This window comes from Vigna umbellata, chromosome 1 (genome assembly GCF_029865625.1).
Source record: "Vigna umbellata cultivar VRB3 chromosome 1, Vumbellata_1.0, whole genome shotgun sequence".
Classification (NCBI taxonomy): domain Eukaryota; kingdom Viridiplantae; phylum Streptophyta; class Magnoliopsida; order Fabales; family Fabaceae; genus Vigna; species Vigna umbellata.
The window spans coordinates 62,784,781-62,810,560 of record NC_142165.1 but is presented as its reverse complement, the minus strand read 5'-3'; the positions used below and the strand labels follow the sequence as shown (position 1 = coordinate 62,810,560).

Here is a 25,780-nt window from a genome sequence, read left to right as displayed (position 1 = left end):
CTGTGATTCACGTTTTCTGATGAGCCAGAGTTATATTATTTATGCAGAAAACAAAAATATTTTGGTTATGGATAGGGTTGGTTTTCTGTTTTTTATTCTTATTCAAAGTTAGTGCTTTTGAGCTTACTTTATACGAGAGTGTTTATTTGGAACAGAGTTACATTCCACTTTTTGTGTGATGATAATGAGCTAGTGATATAGACACATCTCTGCAACTATCCACTTGTGTTATTTCATCATTAGGTTTCTTAAATTCTCAAGGCAAAATAATTCGTTTCCTTTTTTGTGTGTGTAGATGCATTCCATAAGGAAAATAATACTTTAACACTCTTAAACAATAAAAGTAAAAGTGACTGAAAGATGTATTCTTTTATAATGTATACCAGTTTAGTTAATTTTATTCCATTTGTTTTTAGTTTAGATAGTTTTTTCAGTAATGTAAATTATTATAAGAAGATTTTTTATTTTTTTTAATGCTTACAGTGAAGACCTTATCGGTTTTTCCTGCTATTCAATTATTTAAAGTACTTCTAATTACAGCTAAAATATCATGAAAGTGGGAAAGAAAGAACATTCACGCCAAGTTGGTGAGTGGAGTATGATGAAAAAGGTAATTTATTTCGTCATGCGAGTTATTCTGAAGAATATCTATTGTTAGAAGTAGAAGCATTAAATGATTTTGGTTAATTAATTCGTGGATTTTTCATATTTTTCAAATTTGTAGTATTTTCAACAGACATTTTGATTAAAAATACATTTTTTAATGACTAATTAAAATATTAGCTTTAAATATATACAAAAAAATATTTTCAAAATTAGAACAATTAAAAATGTTATTTTTCTATATGGAATCCAAATATAAATTTAAGTTCACGTTGAATGTAATATCAGTCTTTTATATGTGGATTCATTCTTAATTAGTATTGTGTCTCTTAAGTGATTTTCTATCAAAAGACTCATGTATCGAGTTAATGATTGACTCAAACCAGCCCTCGTTGAAAGAATTCCTGATGAAAAGTAAAAAAGTTTATTAGCTAAACGTATTCTATTAGGTGTTAAGATGAAGGGTAATACAAGTAAAATATACTTGTGATTTGTTCGAGAAGAAAATGTCAATGTGAAGAGGTTCACACTTGAATAAGATATTATTGAAAATCCAATTATGAGTCTTTGAGAAAATTGAACAAGAAGATTATATTATTCATTATATTAAAGTTTTTTATTAAAAATAAGATATTTCCTTATGTGAATACGTTCATGTATTATTTATATTGTATTTTTCAAGTAATTTATCTTTAAAATATCCATCAAAATGCACGTTATTATATTTTAAAATCATATTATTTATTATTCAAACAATTATATTATACAATGTAATAAATAAGGAGAATTCTAACCATTTATATGATAATATATATCATTTATATGATAATATATATTATTTAAGATTGAGAGCATTGATTATTTTAGTTAATATATATTTCGTAGAATAAATTTTAAATAGTATTACTTAAAAATTACAAAAGACTTAAAAAAATATATATGATATATCAAACGAATAACGAAATGTTTAAACTAATAATTTTAACCAACCCAGCAATTAAAAATAGAACAAGTTTCCCCTCCTTTAGTTCGATGGGACCTAAAATAGCATTAAAATCTTCTAGAATACTCCAAGATCACAAAAATATTTTGTGTTTGATTATTTTAAAAATAAGTATTAACTACCTATGTTTAAACTTGTTTAATTTTTATTTAAATATTCTCTTTATAATTTGTTATATGAATTATTTTGGTTTTCATATTTTTTTTTTTTGTTTTCTTTTATATGAAGACATCATGCCTGGTATGAATTTATAAAACAAACTTATATTTTTCCTTTAACTTATTTATAATTATTTTTCAAAAAACTAATGATATAATTCTTTTATCCATAGAAATTAGAAAGGTCGATGCAATAACTGACACAACCTGTTGCTAACCTAGTTGAGCTCCTTTATTATATGTAATTTTATTTAAACTAAACTTTTCATTTGAGATTATTTTTTTCAAAAATAATTTTTAAATAGTTACTATTGTAAAAGTTAACAAGTTATCAATTTTTTCATTTTTTTCATTATATGTCTACATTTATTAAATATTATAATTGCTACTATAAGCTACACACTTGTGAATAAATATTTCATTTATTGAAGGAAACCATTGGAGGAAAAAGAAGTCTAATTAGCATCATAAACAGTCGATTTTGGTAATTAATTGTTAAGGAAAAGTGGATATTAGTGAAAATCATTTTGTGCAAACAAGAGAGACAAACTTGAATTTGGGAAATGCTTCTTCCAAGTGAATAATACTTTTGACTCGATTCTTGTGTGTTTCTTTTTTAATGATTCTTCTATGTCCTATCATAGAGGTGACATCAATAATTCATTATCATCATATTAATTATTAGCACATATCACATATTAATGCCATACACTAATTCTGTCTTAAGCTAAGAAAGTGACAAAATTAATTGATTTAAATATGATTTAAGTTAATGAAAGAGAATAATGAAGTACAGACATGTCAATATAAACGTCTATTATGATCTTATTCAAAGCAGCATGAAATGTGGTTGAGAACTGTTTGTAGTAGAATCATATAATTGAAGACTTTGTTTTTCATTGGTTATTAATTATTCCTATTCCACACATTGAATGTTGTACTAATCAATTATGTTATTCTTCATTATTTTGGGAATTAAAGTTAAATAAAGACTTCAATTAATATCACCAAAGTGTGCAAAGTACTTTAGTATCTTTTCATGACTTTAGAAAACCACGTTTGTTCGACCTTCCAAAATACTGTCACTTTATATCTTTACAGGTATCTGCATTCTTGTTTTAATTCAAAACTATAATTTTATAATAATGTTTTATAAAGATATATTTATTTACTACTATATAAAATAAAAACAAATATATATATATATATATATATATATATATATATATATATATATATTAATTTATGCTGTTAACCTTGCATTGAGAATAAATACTGTAGAACTTTTTTTCACGAAGAAATAAATTAAATAAATAAAGGCATAAGGATTACCCTTTTACAACAAGATAAACCACAATAGAAAAACAAATAGAGATTAATTATATAAGAAAAAAATATTAAAAGAGAATGATTATATTTTATTTGTGTTTTATACCATAAATATTTGATACTTTGCAATGTAAATCCAATATCTTTTAGGTTTAATTGCTTCCTTTGTCCCCAGTTTGGTTGAATTGTGTCAAATTCATCCTCATTTTTAAAAAAGTTTCATTGTCATCCTCACGTGGTGTAAAAGTTTCATTGTCGTCCTCACGTGGTGTAAAAGTGTCAATTGAATCCAAACATAGAAAAAATTTGTGTCAAAGTAGTCATTTTTCCTATATATCTGTGTCTTCCTTTCATACAATCAAGTACAGATATTCATTTTACCTTATCCAATTTAAGGCTTTTCATAGCTCCAGAGAAGTGACATATGAAAGGAAGACACAGAAATATAGGAAAAATGACTACTTTGACACAAATTTTTTCTATGTTTGGATTCAATTGACACTTTTATACCACCTGAGGACGACAATGAAACTTTCTTAAAAATGAGGATGAATTTGACACAATTCAACCAAACTGGGGACAAAGGAAGCAATTAAACCTATCTTTTATATGTATATACTCTTATACATATATTTATACTATTCTGACTGTAAAGTTCACATGCTACCAAAAATGTGTAGCCACCCATCATCTCCACAACCAGCTTTTATGATATTCTTTTTTATGACAAATCCTATTTCATTTCACAAAATCATAAGCCTTTTAGCACTGCTCTCATTATATTTGGAAATAGTTCAAGCAATTCCACCTCTACCTTTTCTCATGCACGTATGTAAAGTACAAGATTTAAGGCTCTAGAAAATATTTTAGATGAGAAATAGTTTTTAAGAAAAAAACTTAATTATTTTATTAATTAAAAAGGTTAAGTATAAATATATATAAATCAAATCAAATTTCATTTTATAAAAATCACTTTTTCTCCTTTAACATTTCTCTTAGTTTCTCATTCATATGCCGGTTTGTTTGAAAATCGAAGTGCATCACAAGACTGCCAACAAGGTCTACTTCTATCCAATCAATTTATTGGTAAGTTCATCTTTTGTACTCTTTACAACCTTTTAGAAATTCTGGTTGCATGTAGGAATTTTAGAGTTGTATGTGATGTTTAAGACCTCTAGATGAATCTATGTTTGATTAAGATTGTTAGAGTATGAACATATCATTGATATGAGTTTTCCTTGTGTAAATATTGTTTCCTTTCTGAATTTTTTAGAATTTTCTCCTGATACCCACTCGATAGATGAGTCATGTTGCTCAACAAGAAATAAGATTTTTCAAATTGAGTTGGCAAAATGCTTTATGGTGTGTTTAAAGGATGGTTAATTATTGAAAAGAAAGATGCAATGTATGAAATTCATGAGATGGAAATGTTTTCGATAATGATGGTATGTGATGAGAAATACAATGTATATGAATGTGATGTATGAAAGTGAAATGCCTTTCTAGGAAGAAAGTATTTCACTCAATTGAACTTGGGGTGTATTGAATAGGGATTCGATTAAGAGATTATCCAAACTCACCTAAGTATCCTAATTCACCTAGAGGAAGATATTTAGGTAGTGAGAGTCGATGAAGGTTCATATGGTGGAAATTAGTTTGAAAGGGAACCGTTTTGGTGTGTCATAATGAGTTAATCGTGTCATATGGGGTGGACATAAGTCCTATTGTGGGGTTGGGTAAGCTTGGGCATTAAAAACAAAAACCTAACAGGTACAAAATCTCGTAGTCCAATTCAATACACAAATATTTCGAAAGTAGACGTTTATAGTTGGTTTAGTTAGTTGTATGTATTAATAAATTGTTTGAGATTTTATTTTTATTAATATTTTGAATTATTTATCAGTTCTAACCTTTTTTAAATATACTAGCTTACCCTGATTTATGGTTTGTTGTTATCCATTATGATCGTGTATTTGCATGGGAGTAGGTGATAATGCATATGAGGTTCATCAACAATGAGACAGTTCAAGAGTCGTGTTGTTTCTTTTGTATTTTGTATAATTCCTCCTCTTTAAGTTAAGTGTATGTTTTTGTAAAACTTTCTTATGTAAATTAATGAGGAATACTATAATACATAGATCTTACTTATGTATTTATTTTTCTTAATACCAATTATGAAATGCTTTAATTAGTAGAGAAATTCTTTTAATTCAGAGTGTTAGAAAATCTACAAGAGGTTAAATATCACGAGAATCTTTTTTCCTATGCACTAGTAAATTTCTAACATATATCATATAATGAGATTTAAAAAACATAATAAATTTATACTAGTTTACCCACCGTTCTTTAAGTATAACAAGTGTTGAAACAATTGATTATGAAAGGAGATTAAATAAAGTCATGGGTTGAAATTTCATCTTCACTTACTTTTCTTTATAAAGGATCTTCAATACAAACATTGCTTCAATATTTTCTTGTTTTGATTCTTCTTTTAAGATATGATCAATATCTTGAGTTGTGCTTTGTATGGTTGACTTAAAGGTTTTGACAAATGAGAGCTTGGATTTTCTTGATGCTCTATCTTTCTTGAAAAAGGAAACAATTCAACAAAGAGAACTAAATTTTCCATAGTACATTTTTTTTTATTTTATTTCCTATATTTCATATGAACGTTTATAACATCTGTTGTTTCTATAAAATCATTTTGACTGACCAAAACGTATAATATGTACTTATGACTCTGATTTCATTTTATCTATAGCTTGTGTTATGCATATCATTTATAAGATTTGTAAGTTCCTTTGATAAGTCCAATGCATTACAGTTAATGTATATTTTCTAGCATGTCAATGACTCTCCATTTACTTTACTTATTATATTGTATATTACACTTGTCATATATCTTATATCCTTCACATTTTTTACTTTGAGAAGAAGTTACTTAGATTGTTTTTAATCAATTGTCATTAAAGATTCGACATCCTATTTCAAAAATTGGTGATAGTGGAATTCACCCCTCTTGAATTTATCCTATATTTCTAAGAAAAAAATTCCTTATTGTGTTTACTATCAGAAGAAGAATATTCGAAAAGTGATTGTTTTCAAAGACGTAAAACATATGAGGGTTTCACAAAAAGAAAAGCAAACAAGTAATCTACTCACCATTATAAACTCTTTAGTATTAAATCAAGTGATGTAACACACTATTTTTTGGAATGTTATATATATAGAAACTTTTCTGAATTATTAAAAGTATTGTAATTGTTTCTTTGTCTTGAAATTTTTAATTCTATATTTTTATTGTAAATTTAAGACTTTTTGAATGACTAAGACAAAAAATAATAAAAATATTAATTTAAATATGAAAGACGTAATAATAATTATTAAGGCACAGTGTGTAAAGAAGTGAAAAATTAAAATATAAATCTCCTGGAATTTCTAGATTACTAATTTAAAAATGAAGAAAGTCATAAAAACGTTGATGAATGTATTTTTATTCACATTCAAATCATCTTTTTGCTTTCTTGAATTGTAAAATTCAGTTTAAATCCATTGTTTTAATTGGAATTTTTTCAAATAGGACTAGGTGAGGTTTAGCCATTCATAAAAATCAATTCTTAAGGCATCAATAGATGCTAGATGTTATAGGTAGATGACCTTGTTTGATGATTTGGATAAACGAGTGCAATTAAAGAGTCTATTTTGTTGAATCTTACCAAACGATCTAATAAATCATCATTAAACTAAGTTTTGGTGATAAACAAAAATTGTTACTAACAATTGTCTTTTATATGCAAGATTTGTGATGATTTGCAACACCAAAATACATTGTTTATAGTACTAAATATTCTACAAATAGAATCTTTTTTCATGTCTTGAATCTCTCAAAGAAAATATGTAAAAGTGGATCATTTATTGAAAGTTTTGAAGTTTTGCAACTGAATGACCTTGAATCACCAATGTGAAGCTTCTTAGATTGTGGATTTGAGAAGCTTAGTCCATCCAACATTGCCATAAAAGACAAGCAATGACCACCATCACAACATTTACCATTTATTTTATATTATGCCTCGTGTTGTCTTTCACATGCAAGGTAAAACCTTCTAATTTGATTCTCATGTAATTTCCTAGTTAGTTATGAGGTTATGTATAATTAAAGTGTTATTCTTTAATTTCTTCAAAATATAGTTTATTTTATCTACTCTTTAATTTCTTCAAAACAAAGTTTAGTTTATTTATTTTGTTCGAGTTATGATTTTTTTTTTCTCTTAGGATTGTTTTAGAATGTTTGTTTGTAATTCAATCTTATTATTTAATTAGAATTATTGTTAGTTGTCCTAATTTTGGTAGATCTACTCTTATTTGCTTAATTGAAGAGGTAAAAGAGTAAGACGTTCCTTGTATACCCTTAGAATACGTGAGGTATTGGGAGAAATGAGAAACTTAATAAATTAATTAACGCTTGTTTGATTAGATCATACTTGTTTATAAATAATCTCAAGACATAAAAGAATAATATTCCACATGTATACACTTGGAACATATGAAGTGTAAATACAATTTCACTCGTATGTGCTTAGAACGAGTGAGAGATTTAACAAATTAACTATTTAATAAATTCAAAATTTATTTAAAAATTAAATGAATGAAAGAGTTATCAAAATCGATTTAAATTTGTGAGTCAATCTAGTCCACCAAGGGTTCGAGTCGAATTGGGTTAAAGTATAAGTCAAAAATATACTCGGCGCACTAAGAACCAAACCCATGTTTTGACAACTCTATTGTATATATTGCAACCACTAGTGCATATATAAGAACTTTTGAACTGGTTATTTTAGAGATTATGTTTCGGTTCTTTAATCGAAGTATATTCAGACGAAGTAAAAAATATTTAACTTTAGCATTCGTTTCATAATCGAAGCATATTCTTTACTTTATGATTTAGTTTTTTTAATAAGAACCAAAGCCTATTCCTATAGTTTTTGTTAAAAAAATTCAATTTCTTTCCATCCTCACGTAATTTTCACCCTAGAACTACCATGCTCCCTATCAACGAACACAACGAACAGAGCCACCACTACCTTTCCCACTTCCACATTGAACAAAAGAGATTAAAAAAATATTTGCATTAGAAAAAACAAATTATGAAACAGAAAAGAAAATGCAAGACGAAATAATGAACCTCTAATCACTTTCGAAATAGAAAGAAAAAAAATGTTCGTAGTAACAACTTGACGACACACTTCGCGTTGGCTACGAGGAAGGGAAGGAAAAAGAGTGGAGGAGTGATGACGAAAGTAACAACGTGGTTCACGTTTGACAACGAAAAAGGGAGTAAAGCGGCTCTTTCAGTGGAGAATTGATGCGGTGCAAACGAAAAAACTTTGGTACAAATGTAATTTTAATCCTAACAGATGAATAGGTTTCGATTCTTTAAAGAACCTAATAATTTAATTGTGTAAATATTTACAAAAATGTCAGTAATAAAAATTTTGAAATTAGTTGGAAAATTATAAGCCTCAATTCTTTAAAAAACTAAATCATATACGAGTATGGGCTTTAATTATTTTAGAATTTGTAAAAAAAATTTAAAAATGTCATCAGGTTTTGAAATACTTTGTTTTAAGAATATTAAACAATTTCAAAAGACTTTCTTTTTAGTAGTGAATCCCTAATCATGTTTTCTATGTTTTTAACCTTAGTGCATATTTTTATAAGTGTTAACTTAGTGAAATTCCAATTAAGTTCATTGGAGAGGTTGAAAGAAGAGATTAAATCATAGAAACCACAATGATCATATGTGTAGAATGAACTAGATATTATTGGGTCTGTTGGGCCAATGAGGTGTTATTAGAAAAAGTAAAACAACTGAAAGCCACACCCTTTGTTGGTATTCGTTCTCAACCAGGTTAGGAAGAGGAAGGAAAATTAATGAAACAAAATATTATTCATTGTGTTAACAAAGTATGACCATAGAAGACTTTGTATGCCTAATCTTTCCATGTATGAGTGACTGCTATAAATTAAAGTATTGGTTTAGCCATGTGAGTGGAGAATTTACACTATTTTAAAGTTTAGTAGTGAAAAAAAGTCTTAACCTTTTTTCTCACCGAAGATAGGGATGGGACTAATGCATTTTGAGTGTGATTGAGGGAATGATTATGCCATGTATAAGTTTGAAGGCTTGTAGAGAGTCTTAGTTAATTAAAGTACCATACCCTTAGTATTAATATTTCTTAATATTGGTAAATAGCTTAACCCAAAGGGGATATAGTGATTTTCTTGCATAGGCATGACCAAAGGGGATCCTATCTAATCATACAGTGGAGAGGGCAATAGGGAAGGAGATGATGGAGACAAAGTCTTTACAAATGTTGTAAATACTCAGAAATCCAATACCTCTTTGACCTTTGTCCACAATCATTATCAACTACAAATGGAAGAAGGAAATAAGGATTGGGAAACCCTAGTGAACAAAATCATTTACGTTATTAATTGTTTTTTCTTTCCACAAATTTGTTTTCTTAATTATAAATTACACATGTCTACATTATTATAATATAAATCCTTGAAATATTATAAAACCATTTAATAGATGACAGGGTGATAAAAAACTACCCCAACTCAGACTATTTAGCCTAACGGTTTATTTTATTTCTGCATATGAAAATTGATTGTGAGGAAAAAAAATAAGAGGATCATGGAAAAGCAAAGTTGTTGACTACTAATACTAAACAGAAGCAAAGGAAGTATCTTCAACTCCTAATGTTACAATAAACATTAGCTACAACTAACAATAAGTTGTTGCAATGTACAACCAGAGAGTCTTTAATGGGATTCACATTGTCTAAAACTGTCACACTCATTTTTGAAACTGAACCAGTTTTTAATATGTTGATATGCACAGTCTGAAGCGGTGGTAGTAACACCTTGAAAGCTAATGTTGCACATTAATGATTTAATTCAATATTTTGTATTTCCATCCTTTATTTCCATATATGTATCAAGAATAGACTAGATGAATATTGGATAGGAATATTGTGATATCAAATGTAGAAGTTTTAATCATGTTCATGGAGACACATAACAAGGAACAATGTAAATATCTTATGTATTAAGGTTGGAGCCTCCCAAGTGATCCAATATAAATAGCTATATATACTTTGCTGATAAAAAAAAGTACTAGAATATGGATAAAATTAGCTAACGCATATTCATTTAAATTTGCTTTTGAAGTGTGACAGTTTTAGGATATTGATAAAACTAGTCTAACTCTTCTGATACATGATATCACAAAAGTTGAGATTTTGCCAAGAAAAAAGTACATTTTATTGGCGATCATGTTTCTGCAGTTTTCCTAATACAAGCACCAAGTGCAATGAAATGAGTCCAGGTAGAAACATGTTATGTACAGTGAATAAAGCAGCAAATTTCTAATGGATGAAACACAGGTTTTCCATTGAAGCATGAAATGAGATCAAAGGATATTCTAAAATTCCTACTTTAGAACATAGAAGACCAAGGTTGAGTCCAGCCACCTCATAACTTGGGAGAAATTCTTGGGCGATCCCACTCTGTGATAACATGGTCACGACTTATCTCCTTGAGTGAACGGCAACCGGTTAGTGCCATAGTTAGTTCAAACTCATCACGAAGCATTTGAAGTACTTTTCTCACACCAGCCTCTCCATCAGCAGCCAATGAAAACAACACAGGTCTACCAATCTGAAATTTGAGATGAAAGGCAAAGATTTAAATAGCAGGAAGGAATGTGGGGTAAGCTGCACTATTTTACATCATCAGCCTCTAATGAAATTAATGAAATAGAAAAGCATATTCCACAAGTTTCTTTGACATTTATATGTAAAATCCATATTCTGAGGAAATTACGAGGATCAGAATCTTGTGCTTCTTTGTGGAGCTTAGGAACAACAACACTATGATCCTTGTATGCTTGAGTAACGCAAAAAGTATACATATAGTATAGTTAAGCATTAAACAGTTTAATTTGCTATGATGATGATCAAAATTTCGTGTACTTACAAACACACCAGCTGCTCCAAGAGCTAGTGCTTTAAAAACATCTGTTCCTCGGCGAACTCCACCATCCAGAAAAACTGGAATTCTTCCTTCTGCAGCTTTAACTACCTATTCAAGTCAAAGCAGCCAATATTTTCACTATGTTAAAGTAAAAGAGGAAATTAATCAATAGGGCACAAAAGTACAAAAGAAACAAAAATGAAAATGCAATGATGACGAAAATTTAAACAAAAATTGAGCAAGACTTTTAGTTTACACAACCGAGAATGCTAACACTAGAAGTGGTACCTTTCTATTTCAGTTGTTGTGGAATAGCTATAAACAAACGACAAAGCAGAGAATCCCACAAAAAAAACAGGTACAAGGTTAAAAGTAAGAAAAACAAGACCAACTTCAATTTACGTCCACGACAGAGTTCACTATAAACAGGCTACAACTCAGTTTCTGTTAGGTTTCTTAGGAACAAGAAACCAGATTTTCAGATTTAGTAAAGAAATAAGCACTCAAATCTTACTGCACAATGTATTTAACACTCTAATTCTGAAAAACATAATACAAGAAAACATCCAAGAGAAGAAATTCCCTTCTACACAGGACAAACCCTGTTCTGAAACAAAATACACTCCACCCACAGAACTAGAACGCCCCCCTCCTTAAAAGACAAAAACTGCCTAACTACTAATTAAAACTTCCCCTAACTGCTGTTTAAACTCCTCCTAACTACCCCTAACCACTTCATACTAACTTCTATGTTTTATTTTTTCCAAACTATCTAACAATTGTCTACAAACTGTCAAATACATTACATATCCTATCAGTTTCTCTCTCAGTGAACTCTTGCTTAACTCTCTCGGTTTTTTGTTATTAAATTAACAAGGTACTTTAGTAAAACACGCCTAAACTAGCATAAAAGACAAGTGAACAGTGCTTCCTACTACTAAGCTAAAATGTCACTAATATGGCGCATCCAAACCATACTAATCTCCATAGACGCTAATCGATTAGATGTTCTACGAAGACTATCCACATTGGTACTAGAAGATACAGATCTTCCCTTGGACGGTTTGGAGTAGTTAGACAATGTAGGAGCCTTAACAAAAATTTTATTGAACCAATCTTAACAACACTCCACATTGGTTCAACACAAGTCTTCTAAGCGAGAAACACTACTTGTCACCAACACATCACAAACTTAATCACCAATTAGCTGGATCAAATCCAAGATATGGAAGAAACTGTTGCCTGATAGAACCTTTTTGCAATCATATAAGAGGGATGATGTTACGTATCTGAGTCGAAACATAATTAATCACGATCACAGTAGGTAGAAAAGACAATGACTGAATGATAATGGACGAATGAATCTCTTTTATTGATGATAATATCGGAATAAACAAAAGTAAACAATAATTGGAAGCATAACCTCCTTCTTACTTGGGAGCATAACCTCCCTCACAGGACACATAGCCGCCTGTCTACAAACTCAATAATCAAAAGCATAACCCTAACAATAGCCTTTAGCTTTATTTATACTAATTATTTCCCGCTCATCTCATAGTAAATATTTCCTATAATATATCTGCATTTAATATAAATATCCCTATATTTAATATAAATATCCCCCGTATATTCTTCTGACATATATCCTTAAATATAGATATTTTATATTAAATATTTCCCTAGAATATATATTTATTTACTCTAATTAACTTATACAGGATTTTCTGCTCGAATGTGGCTCCCTTTTACTATAATTAGTTCCCGCCCATCCTAACCGCTGCGACAGTTAGGATGGTAATTCTTCAACCGTTCGGCTTAGGTCCTTCACTACTTCCTACCGCTCAGCTCGAGCTCTCACTATCTTCCGTCGTTTAGCTCGACTCCCCACAGCGTACCACCTTTCAGCTTGACCTTTCTCTGCTTCCCTCCTTTCGGCCTGGTCGCTCCCCATTGTTCACCGTTCGGCCTGCTCGCTCCCCGTTGTCCACCTTTCGGCCTGATCGCTCCCCGTTGTCCCCCGTCCGACCTGATCGTTCCCTGCCTTCCACCGTTCGGCCTGGTCGTTCCCCGTCTTCCACCGTTCGGTGCCCTTCTCCTTCTCTCATATACCTTGTACCCTAACAGATGATGATCTATTGAGACCATCATAACCTTTGAAGATCGTTGGGAAATCTCCTCTCTTACGAAATGCAACTTGATGAAAATATCTTTTTTTCTTCCATGGTAGACTTGATTCTTAGATAATTGTATAACATTGTTGTTGTCACAGTAAATAGTGACAACTTGGTCTCGCATCTTCAGCTCTCTGGCTAGACCCCATATTCATAAGCCTTCCTTCACTACTTCTGTCATTGCAATATATTCTGCTTCAATGGCTGACAAAACCACTACCTTCTGTAGACTGACATTTTAGATAATTGTAGTACCATATGAAGTAAACACATAACCTTGAATGTCCTGACCAGGTTGGCGACAATAGTAGTAGTTTTAGCCCAAAACATCTTTGGAACTCCAACACTCAGTAGCATGCAGATCACCTACTCCAGAACAGTCCTATAATCTCTCAGCTAAGCCATTCTATTGAGGTGAACCAACTACCTTCCAACGCCTTGCTATGCCATTATCCTTACATAATGTGGTAGAAAGTTTTAAGCAAAATTCAAGACCATTATCAATTCTAAACCTTTCCACTGTCTTACCAGTTTGGTTAACTACTGGACACTTCGAACTCTTGAAATTTTCAAAGGCTTTATCCTTGGTGTTCTAAAGGTAAACCCATAACTTCCTCGAGTAATCATCTATTGACAAGAGTGTGATGGAGATGAGGATGATCCCTACATGTCAACATGACATAATCAAGAGTTTCCTTCGTTCTATGTTTTCGTATACTAAACCAAATTTTTTCAAGCTTTACATCAGACACATGGTTCACAAAATTTTAGTTATGCAATCTTGTCACTACCAAACAAGCCTTGCTTCTTCAAATCAAATAAGACTTTCTCACTTACATGATCTAACTTTCTCTGTCATATCCCAATCAAACAATAGTCTTAGCATTTGTTGGAAGTTTCACATCGACTAGAGATAAGGCCAATTTAGAGTATATAAGTGGGTGCAAATCTCACCTTACAAGCCGGTTTTCTGTTAGGCTTATAGTCCACTTCTTAGTATGATATCAGAGTCATGGTTAGAGTCTATCCTAATAGGATTTTTTGTTTATTAGGCATATTATTGCACCCCTATCGGGCCACTATCAGACCACCCATTAATGTCTAGTTTCACGCTCAAGATGTATATGTCTCGGTGTGAGGAGAGTATGTTGGAAGTCCCACATCGACTAGAAATAAGACCAATTTAAAGTATATAAGTAAGTGCAAACTTTACCTTATAAGCTCGGTTTTATGGGATTGAGTTAGGCTTAAAGTCAACTTCTTAACAACATTAAATGTTGAGTCAGGTACTATAACACCTTCCAAGGCATACAAGTCATTCTTTCTCACACCCTTCATCACTACCATAGATCCCTTCATCAACTTCAACATTTGCTCACCTTTAAACACATATCACATGTATTACTTGAGAATTAAACTGTAAAATAATTCTAGAGGGCTTGATTGATCCCTCTCACAATCTTCTATTTATAAGAATAAATTGATACTCCCCCTCAAGCTGGAGCATACAAATTGTATGTACCAAGCTTGGAACAAATAAACTCAATCCGAGGACCCCTTAATGACTTGGTCAATACATCTGCAAGTTGATCGTTTGACCCAATAAACTCAGTACATATTTCTTTAGTCAACAACTTTTCACGAACAAAATGACAATCAATTTCTATATGTTTAGTCCTCTCGTGAAACACTGGATTTGATGCAATGTGGAGGGCAGCTTGATTGTCGCAATACATCTTCATAGTATGGATGTCACAAAATTTAACCTCTTGAAGGAATTGTTTCACCCATATAAGTTCACATGTTAGTGATGCCATTGCCCTATACTTGGCTTCCGCGGTTGATCGAGCTACTACTACATTCTGTTTCTTACTTTTCCATGAAATAACGTTTCCTCCCAGAAAAACACAATATCCTGTAGTAGACCGTCTATCAATAGGTGAACCTGCCCAATCTGCATCATAATACCCAGAGACCTGAATGCTTCCTTTATCTTCATATAACAATCCTTGCCCGGGAGCCTTCTTTACATACCTTAGAATGCGAATGAGAGCATTTCATAACCCTTGCATTTCATAACCCTTGCATTCCATACTCATCTTGTGTGAGATAACACGTGCTATAGACGGTTAACTAGAGACGGTCAAATAGAAGCATTCAAGCTTTGTCCATAGTTTTGTTGCAATCTTCTCTTTCGAGACTTGCCTCAACACCTTCTCACTAAGGCTAAGAATAGTTGCGTTGCTAGCCTTCTCAAATAGTGTTTTCTTGGCCTTCTCCGCTATGGCTACACCAAGCCTAGATTTACCTTCTAGAGATTGATGGAGGCCTTGTTGAACCAAAAGAGCACACATATTCAACCATAACAATAAAAAATCATTCAAACCAATGAATTTCTCAACCCCATACTTTGCAAAAGTCATGATGATTGAATTCATGTTCATCACTCGATTTATCGTGGAATAACTCTAAACAAACTCATTGTAAACGCTTCTACCACACAAACAATAAATGAAAATACAGAGAATCCGCAAATGAGACAAGTAGAAGGTAAACATAAGAAGATAAAAAAAATCACACACAGAAGTAACATGGTTCAATTAACGTCTTAACAAAATTCAATTCTTGTCCATGACTCTCAGTTAACAATAAATGTTGATACATGTTCTTATTTATACAACATAATTGTTGTAACAATAACCATCGACATATGTTCCTATTTATACAACATAAATATTGTAACTAACTTCCACAAAACATGTTTAAACTAGCGGAGCAGACATGTGAACAATACTTCCTACTACCCAGCTAAAACGTCATTGAGGATGTCTATCTAGACAGTACTAATCTCCTTACACACTAAGAGACTAGACGTTTTACTATGACTATCCATACTAATACTAGAAGATACATATCTTCTACTAGGAAGTCTGGAATAGTTAAACGATGTGAGAGCCTGTTAGGTTCTTTTAGGCAAAGAGCCGTAACAGATAATTCTCCCTTCTCACAACACTCAAACAATAACCAAGAAATTAAATGTATGAGTATTTCATTAATTCTGTAAAGTATGTCAAACAGAATGACAAGTAAGAATCCCAAGGAAGCCTCCCTTCCTCCACTGGAAAATGTCCAGTCTAATTTCCCAAGAGTAAAATATCTCATAAAAAAAACCCCTCTCCACTTATTCTACTACTATTTATACTATCTTGCCCCTCTAACAAACTTCTAACAGACTTTCCCTCTTAACTTCCTTTCCCGCCTTTATTTCTCCTAACATACACTTTTATTCCTCTATCAATACCCCCCTCCATCTCAGCAACCTTGTCCTCAAGGTTGAAATCCGGAAACTGGTGCTTGATGTACCGTTCCTCTTCCCAAGTTGCTCCTTCTACTCCACCCTCCTGCCACTGGATCAGAACTTGGGACACCTTTTCTCCTTGTTGATCTTTGTCTCGCCTCTGCAATACCTTCAAAGGTCTGTATAATGGACCTTGCACCTGTAATTCTTCCGGCAATTCTCCTTCCACCTTATTCTCCCCTACAGCTTTCTTCAATTGTGACACATGAAAGATCGGGTGTATTCTGGCTGTTTCTGGCAGCTGCAATTTAAAAGCCACTGGACCCACTTGTTTTTCAACCAAGAAAGGTCCGTAATAACGAGCAGACAGTTTGGGATGCAACTTGGTTGGCATTGACACTTGTCTATGGGGCCTTATCTTAAGGAAGACCCAATCTCCTTCTTTCACACTAGACTCCTTCCTCTTTCTATTCGCATACTGCACCATCCGTTCTTGCGCTCTAGCCAAATGATGTTGCAATTGCTTGAGAGCTTCATCTCTCGTTTGTAAGTCCTGTGCCACCGCTTCTACCACCGTTTCTCCTGGAATGAATCTGTTTAGTGTAGGTGGGGCTCTGCCATAAACCGTCTCAAAAGGAGTGCATTTTGCTGCTCCTTGATAGCTGGTATTATACCAGTATTCAGCCCATGCTAACACGGTGTTCCATGCCTTCGGTTGTTCTGAACAGAAACACCGTAAATAGGTCTCCAATATCCTATTCAATACCTCAGTTTGGCCATCCGTTTCCGGATGGTAGGCAGTACTCATTCTCAATTTGGTGCCCTGAATTCGAAACAGCTCCTTCCAAAAAATGCTAATGAAGAGAGGATCCCGGTCACTAACAATTGATACGGGTATCCCGTGCAATCGCACCACCTCTCTTACGAAAATTTCTGCAATTACCTTTGCTGTATAAGGATGCTTGATGGGGATAAAGTGCCCATATTTGCTCAACCTGTCCACCACCACCAGTATCGTGTCGAACCCCTGAGATTTTGGCAATTTAACCACAAAATCCATACTTACTTCTTCCCATATTGCCTTGGGGATTGGCAATGGTTGTAGAAGCCCCTGGGGAGATGATGCCATATATTTGTGTTGCTGACAGATCAAACAAGCAGCTACATAATCGGTCACCCTCTTCTTCATACCCCTCCAGTGAAAAGCCTGAGCGAGTCTCCTATATGTTCGATATACCCCTGAATGGCCCCCTATAGTCGAATCATGGAATTCTGCTAAAAGCTTGGGTATCCATTCAGACTTCTCTGAAAGCACGAGCCGTCCTTTAAAATGTAATCTCTCGTTCTCCATGGTGTAAGCGGGATGGGAGTCAGGATCTTGTTTTATCTCTTCCATTATTTTTTTCAGTCCTTCATCATTCTCTACTTCCTCCAAAAGCTCTTGAAAATCAGGCCAATATGGCCTGGATATACCTTGCAGCATCTTATCCCCTTCTCCCCCATCTTCACCTTTTCTAGATAATCCATCGGCCACTCTGTTTGAAGCTCCCGTTCTATAATAGATATCAAACTCATACCCCATGAGTTTTGCTAACCAGTTCTGCTGGTTTTGAGTGGTTATGCGTTGCTCCAACAAATGTTTCAGGCTTTTCTGGTCTGTAAATACACTGAAACGTCTTCCCAGTAAATACGGACGCCAGTGTTGAATGGCTAGCACCAGTGCCATCAACTCCTTCTCATACACCGACTTGCCCAATGAGCCTTCTGACAATGCCTTGCTGTAATAAGCTATGGGCTTCTTGTTTTGTGACAATACCGCTCCTATTCCTTTCCCGGAAGCATCACATTCCACTTGAAACGCCTGTGAAAAATCAGGCAGAGCTAGTACAGGAGCAGTAGTGACTGCCTTCTTCAATGCTTGCATGGCTGCCTCCCCCATTTCCGTCCACTCAAACTTCCCCTTTTTTAAGAGATCTGTGAGAGGTCTCGCGATCTTCCCATAATCTTTTACAAATCTTCTATAGTAACCGGTGAGTCCTAAGAAACCTCTCAGCTCTTTGATACATCTGGGCGCTGGCCAATCAGTCACCGCTGACACCTTCTCACCATCCATCTCAACTCCTTGCTTTGATATCAGATGACCCAAATAGCGAATCTGTCTCTTACCAAATTCGCATTTTTTCTTGTTTGCAAATAGCCTATGTTGCCGCAGCACCTCCATCACTTGTCTGAGGTGATCTTCATGAGCTTCCCACGATTTGCTGTACACAAGGATGTCGTCAAAAAAGACCAACACACTCTTCCTCAAGAAAGGTCTCAACAGTGAATTCATCATATCCTGGAAAGTGGCCGGAGCGTTTGTGAGGCCGAAGGGCATTACGAGGAATTCGTAATGTCCCACATGAGTCCGAAACGCTGTTTTTGGGACATCGTCTTCCTTCATCCGTATTTGATGGTACCCCGATTTAAGGTCCACCTTGGAAAAAAAATCTGCTCCATGAAGTTCATCTAATAATTCTTCAATCACGGGTATGGGGTATTTGTTTGGGATGGTAACTTTGTTTAAAGCTCTGTAATCAATACAGAAACGCCAGCTCCCATCTTTTTTTTTAACTAAAATAACCGGGCTAGAATATGGGCTGTTACTGGGCCTGATAATGCCCAAGCCCATCATCTCCTGTACCTGTTTTTCTATTTCAGCTTTCATCAGATGAGGGTATCTATACGGTCTTACGTTTACAGGTTCGGTGCCTTCTTTAAGGGTTATCTGGTGATCAACCCGCCTGACAGGAGGAAGTCCCTGCACTTCCTCGAACACTACCTCGAATTCCTGCAAAATTTCCTCTAAATTTTGTTTTTGCATGATGGTTAAGTCTTCTTCCCTTAGCTGTCCCTCTGCTGTTTCAGCTTTATACATACTCCATACCACCGCCACTGTCTCTATCTCAGCTTCCTTTTGCAACATTTCAGGGGTAATTAATTTTTTCATTAATGTGCTGTCCCCCCTTAACACCACCTCAGCATCTGCTGACCCATACTTCAATGTCATCTTCTTCCAATCCACCCTTATCTCTCCCAATTTTGCTAACCACGCCACTCCCAACACTACATCCACTCCACCTAAATCAAATATGTAGAAATCCTCTCGCACTTCCGCTCCCTCCAACGCCACCGACAGCCCTTTGCAACACCCTTGTGTCTCCTTTCTCTGGCCATCTCCCAAACATACCCGATAGGGTGGCGTCTCCTCTTTCTCTAACCTCAGTTCGTCGACCAAGTGAGCTGAGATAAAATTATGACTCGCCCCGCTGTCGATTAATACGATGATCCTCCGCTCTCGAACCCATCCAGCCATCTTCATGGTGTTGGATTGCGTCACCCCCCCGGCTGAATAGACCGACAGCTCCATGCAACACTGTTCTGCTTCTTCCATCGTCTCCGCATCTTCCTCGTCGTCATCGGCTCCCATAATCATCACCTTAAAACTCCTCTCTGCGCAGCGATGCCCGGGACTATACGGTCCGCCACAGTGAAAGCAACGGCCCTCCTCCCTCCTTTTGAGATATTCCGAATATGGCAGTGTTCGCACTCCGCGATTCGACCCGCCACCACCGGACGTACTTTCGACTTTCGAACCGGCGGTTCTGGTCGTTGCCTCTTTCTTCTGACCCATACCTCCATTGCTGCTTGTGCGTCCCTCCGATGGCCCCCGATAGATCTCCGTGCTAGCCACTGTTCCCCCACTGACAGCGTATTTTCCCCACGTTGGTCCTCCTTTACTCCCCGCGCCTCCTTTGATCACCCTCGATATCAGCCCCGATTGTTCTACGTCTCGTGCCCTCTCCATTGCGGTTAATAAATCGCGAGGGTCGTATTGGGGTTGTCTTTTGTTGGACAAGATCCCTTAATTCCTCTTGGAGTCCCGCAAAGAAATACCCCAGCAACTGTTCCTCCGTCACGCCATCCGCTTGAGCCACCAGGATTTCGAACTCCCGAACATATTCCGCCACCGATTCTCGTTGTCTCACTGCCGCTAATTTTTCGAAGATCGTTCCCCGGTGTCTACCTCCAAATCTCCTGACCATCGCCTCCGTTAACGTCGCCCAGGTATGTTTCTTAACTTTCTTCCGCCAAAAACGAAACCAGTAGTTCGCTTCTCCCTCCATGCAAATGTACACCAGTTTCATCTTCTCCTTTTCAGTTACACTCTGTATTTCAAAAAACTTCTCTGCTCTCGCAATCCATCCCGTCGGATCGATCCCTTCGAAAGTGGGTAATTCCACTCTCTTCATCCAACTCTTCTGTACATCCGCCCTTTCTTCCTCCGATTCATCCTCCGATTCGTCCTCCTCCGTCTCTCGACTTCCATTAACCGAATGACTGCCCTCCGAACTCCTTCCCTGGTTCCTTCTTCTCTCATGTTTCCCCAATCGTCTTCCACGGTCGCGATTCCCGTCTCGAGCCCTTCCTCTCATCTCCTCTCGAATCTCTTCCAACATGGCTTCCATGGACTCGAACTTTCCTTCCCACCTTTCCTCCAGTGCATTCATCTTGTTCTCCATCGCGCAACTCCTCCGATCTGGATCCGGCAGGTCGGACCAAATCTGTTAGGTTCTTTTAGGCAAAGAGCCGTAACAGATAATTCTCCCTTCTCACAACACTCAAACAATAACCAAGAAATTAAATGTATGAGTATTTCATTAATTCTGTAAAGTATGTCAAACAGAATGACAAGTAAGAATCCCAAGGAAGCCTCCCTTCCTCCACTGGAAAATGTCCAGTCTAATTTCCCAAGAGTAAAATATCTCATAAAAAAAACCCCTCTCCACTTATTCTACTACTATTTATACTATCTTGCCCCTCTAACAAACTTCTAACAGACTTTCCCTCTTAACTTCCTTTCCCGCCTTTATTTCTCCTAACATACACTTTTATTCCTCTATCAGAGCCTAAACAAGAATTTTACTAAACCAAACTTCACATCAATTTATAAAAGAAATCAATAAATGAATAGAATGCAGTACCTCTTCCAAAGCTGAAATAGTTGCTGGAACATAGTCTAGTTGGCGAGCTCCATGATTGGAAACAATGATTCCAGCAGCACCAGCTTTTAAGGCTAGCCTTGCTACATTATTAGCATAAAATATTGAATTAGATTGAAAATTGAGAAGGCAATCCTAAAAAGATAAAATGGACGATGAAGCAACAAAGGGTATATGTTTGACAGGCTTACTATCTTCAGCAGTAAGTACACCCTTTACTAAAATTGGCAATGACGTGATTGTTTGAAGCCAGCTGATATCCTGAAACAAGATTTACCATGAAATTAATATTCAGTGTCACATATTAGGAAATAGTATGTGAAAATGCTGTATATCACCTTCCAGTTGAGTGACCGATCAATTTGTCCAGCAACATAAGACGCAAGACCAGAGTCTTTAGTCTGCAATGTAATCCCAAAGGGCAAATAGCAAAAGTAACAATAAGATAACCAACAATGAAAAAACCCACCTGATTTCAAAACTCATTCAAATAATGGAAAATAGAAATTTAATCACACCTTGTCCAGCTTTCCAAGATCCAATCCTTCAAAATTCTTCAATATCAAGTGCGGTGGCAATGTAAATCTAAAAAATACCCCATCAAACAAGCCAATAGTATATATCTTAAAGTAGGAAGTATATCAACCCAACCATGATGAACCATGTAATTTTTTAAGGAGAGACTATTCCCGTTGAAATTTCCAAACGGTTGCCAACCTGTTTTTGATGTCAGCCTCCCTACGACCAAGAATTGGAGTGTCCACAGTAAGGGCAATTGCCTTGAAACCAGCTCTTTCAGCTCTCCTCACAAGCTGAGCAACTACATTTCTGTCTTTAAACACCTGAGAGAGAACAGAACAGCAGCATATTAGGTGTTCACAGAAGATTTTTGAGAATTGTAAAGAAGATGAGATAATATGTTAGTGCTGGAATAACTGAAGCAAAGAGTGTGGAGGACATTATAGTGGAAGGAAAAGAATTATTTGTCAAAATTATGAAGATATTTTTGGCAAAAATCACTGGAAAAAAAATGCACGTAAATACATTCCCATGGCAGCATGCAGGAATCAAACCTTAATTTTCAAACTCATTAAAGCATTGATAAATGCGAAACCAAAATTTTATATTGACAATTCATAAAAGTGATTCAGAGTTTAATACTGAGTTGCTTGTACATGTTTCATTTCTTTTATTCAGGGAGGAGACTTTTAATCACAGAAAAGAGATCTTGACAAGGAAGAAATAAGGATAAAAACCCACATAGAGCTGAAAAAAACGAATGCCAGGACCTGTTGAAGCAACCTCCTCAACACTGGAAGTGGCCCAAGACGATAGTGTCTGTGACAAAATTATTAAAATTAATCTGTTGGAAAGTATGTACAACAAATAAATGCAGGTCAGTAGACCCAGACAATTTCATATTAGAATCAAATAAATATAGGTTTTGTATGCAAATAAAACCATAGTGCAGGACAAATATGGTGAAATCCAAACCATGATTGTGCCAGCTGCTGATGCTGCTCTTGCAGTAGCGAATTCTCCTGCAAAAAGGTTACACAATTTGTTAAGATATACTAAGAATGGGGGACTTAAGTATGAAAAACAATAACATGGTTAATGTTTAATTCAGATGAATTTTACAATTCGTAGTATATATACTTGAAATACCTACTACCAGAATAGTCTAACGATGTCAAGATTGGAGCATTCGGCAATAAAGAATGAAATGTAGTTCTACATTAACAGCAACAACAACAACCACCAAAGACAGTTTATTTTTAATTTTGGAAGCTTTCAACGTCCACTGAAAAGGTTAAAACTAAAGTTTATTGCCTTGAAACTCAGTTTGAGGAAGAGTTGTTTTTGCATACTCAATTTCTAAAATGAAGCTCATTTAAACTGTAACCCGAAAATAAAACCAATGGCAACATCTTCAAGTAGAACACCAATGAGTCTGATCACATACCTTCAGGGTGAGCCATCTTCTGCATGGCTGTCGGAGCAATCATGATAGGCATTGAAACTTTGAAGCCCAATATAGTTGCAGTCAAGTCTATCCTGCTTACATCAACAAGAATACGTGGCCGGAATCTGCTTGATGTGAACCAAATAGATAATAAGAACAGAGCTTCAGAATGAGAAAAAGGTGAAAAATAATTAAAGGAAGCAAAGTTGCAATCTCATAACACGGGAATTTTGATGAGCATCTTCGGCAATCAAAAGAAAGTTCAACTTAGATTTTCATGAAAAGCAAGTTTCTAAAGGGCAGAACAGATACATAGAGTTCATGGTTCCGGAGATAAGAAGATTACAGAATCCTTGCGAATGCATTTCGATTCTCTTTCAAAGTCCACTGATCCTCTGCCCCTGATGCATAGTAGTCATAAACCATCTTTGGCAATTTTTCCTTTGCAATTGCTTCATACTCTGTAACATTAGTTATCATCTCCATTTTCACAAGAGTGACTTACGAAGTCCGCAGGATATGCTGAAAGTGAGTTTGAAGTATAGTGATCAAATTACATTAAATGAGATCAAATGCATTTCGACGCAAAGATGGTATGCAAGCATGAAAAACGAATATTTCAAACTTAGTCTTTTGGGTTCATGAATGATATTTCAATTAATCGCCATCAAATGAAAGATTGATCAGTCCACGCATGAAAGCAGGATCTTCTGAAATTTTCATATCAAAACTTTAGTTTCATGATTTGTTGTGTGTTCACTTCAGAGAAAACAGATCCCATTTTACGGGGACCATTTTACTTTATTTGACATTGACAGCAATTCCACTAAAAGGATCACTTTATTTTACACTCTGATGAGCCAGGATCAGATTCAGAAGAAACCCGTGACAAAAGAACAACCCAGTAGCTTAAAGATCAAAACTTTCAAACTGCTTAAACCTCAAACAGTACCCAAAACAATGAATTGCAAACCTTAGCACGAAAATGAAAGTAACTATGATAAGAGTGCCAAACAAACTTAAAACGTGTCATAACCAATTAGAAAAACAAAAACTTACGTTAAACAAGAAAGCAAACAACATTGAATTAAAATGAGGTACTAAGTTGTAAGGGAAAACCTTAGTCTTGGGATAACCAGGTGAGAGATACGATGAGCCTAAAAAGGAACAAGAAAAAGTGACGAGAAAACTCAAAGAGTCGCGAGGTATATAACGAAGAGAAAGAAATAAAAAGGAATATAATTAAGAAATTGTATAGTGACAAAATCACGAGTGCTGTGAATATGACAAGTGCTTGTGAATTTGTTGTCGTGGTAAGTGAGCAATGAGACAAAACAGTTTCATGGAGATGTGAGCTATAGGTTGACCATGATTGCTGTTTCATGGTTCATACGTACTATGTAGCTTTAATACAAGAAAAAAAAATACTTTTAATTCAAAATAATAAAATAAAATTATATTAATTGGCTTTCTTTAGTCACTTGATTGTTCTCCATAAAAGATAATGGCATCTTTTAAAAATGTTAAATTTAACTTTTTAACATATTTTATTTTGTTACAAGTTTAATATTGTTGAATTTATAAGAAAAAGTAATTGGGGGCTTTAGAAAACACATAAAACTTGAATAATTGATAGGAAAGTGGAGTTGGTTTTGACATTGACAGGCAATTAGAACTTGAGAAGTAGATAAATAATATCAGGAAAAATTGTAAATACTAAAATTCTAATTTTTTTATTAAATTATCGGTGTTTTAAAATAAAATATGTTTTGAACGTCACCTTTTTTTTTAATTTAGTCTCTTGCAATGTCTTAGTCTTTGTTTAGATTAAGTGATGAAAAGTAAGATAGTGAAAAAAAAGGAGAAAAATAATACGCATAACTAGAAACACGAAAGTTATTTAGATGGGGTGAAAGATGGTGGAAATAAATTAAAAGTAAGATGACTTTATATATTTTTTATTATTTTTAGTATTTTTTTAATAACTCATCATTATTATTATCTTAGAAAAATACAATAAATTATATGAAAGTTGTCACGTCTCATTTATTTCAGTGCTGAGTCACCTGCTAACTTACATTAATGCACTCACGTCACACATTCGGTGCATTAAAAACCCACTTAGTAATTCATGCACCAAAAGCCACGTGTTGCAGTAGAAGGTTCTGAA

At 34.5% G+C, this 25,780-nt stretch overlaps 1 protein-coding gene across 2 annotated transcripts; it reads right to left on the bottom strand.

Moving 5' to 3' along the window:
• Positions 1-10,292: 10,292 nt before the first annotated feature.
• LOC124840760 (glycolate oxidase 1-like) lies at positions 10,293-24,951 on the bottom strand. 2 transcript variants are annotated; one of them, XM_088104015.1, is made up of 12 exons: positions 24,730-24,951; positions 23,957-24,132; positions 23,611-23,735; positions 23,139-23,185; positions 22,905-22,982; positions 22,362-22,486; positions 22,163-22,229; positions 21,983-22,045; positions 21,836-21,905; positions 21,627-21,727; positions 11,137-11,241; positions 10,293-10,818 (listed from the first exon to the last, which is right to left on the bottom strand). In XM_088104015.1, exons 2-12 carry the CDS (start codon positions 24,094-24,096, stop codon positions 10,633-10,635), a joined length of 1,107 nt encoding a protein of 368 aa, XP_087960141.1. In that variant the 5' UTR covers positions 24,097-24,132; positions 24,730-24,951; the 3' UTR covers positions 10,293-10,632. The 2 variants fall into 2 exon arrangements, with proteins under 2 accessions (XP_087960141.1, XP_087960142.1); XM_088104016.1 differs by lacking the exon at positions 24,730-24,951 and having other exon boundaries at positions 23,611-23,744; positions 23,962-23,990.
• Positions 24,952-25,780: the final 829 nt, after the last annotated feature.

Excerpts from the sequence above, each read along its gene's own strand:
- LOC124840760 (XM_088104015.1), bottom strand. The coding sequence starts at position 24,096 with ATGGAGATGATAACTAATGTTACAGAGTATGAAGCAATTGCAAAGGAA. Across the intron at positions 23,186-23,610 it reads GAAGATGGCTCACCCTGAAG|GAGAATTCGCTACTGCAAGA; the intron begins GTATGTGATCAG and ends ACCTTTTTGCAG. Across the intron at positions 21,906-21,982 it reads ATCGGTCACTCAACTGGAAG|GATATCAGCTGGCTTCAAAC; the intron begins GTGATATACAGC and ends ATCTTGTTTCAG.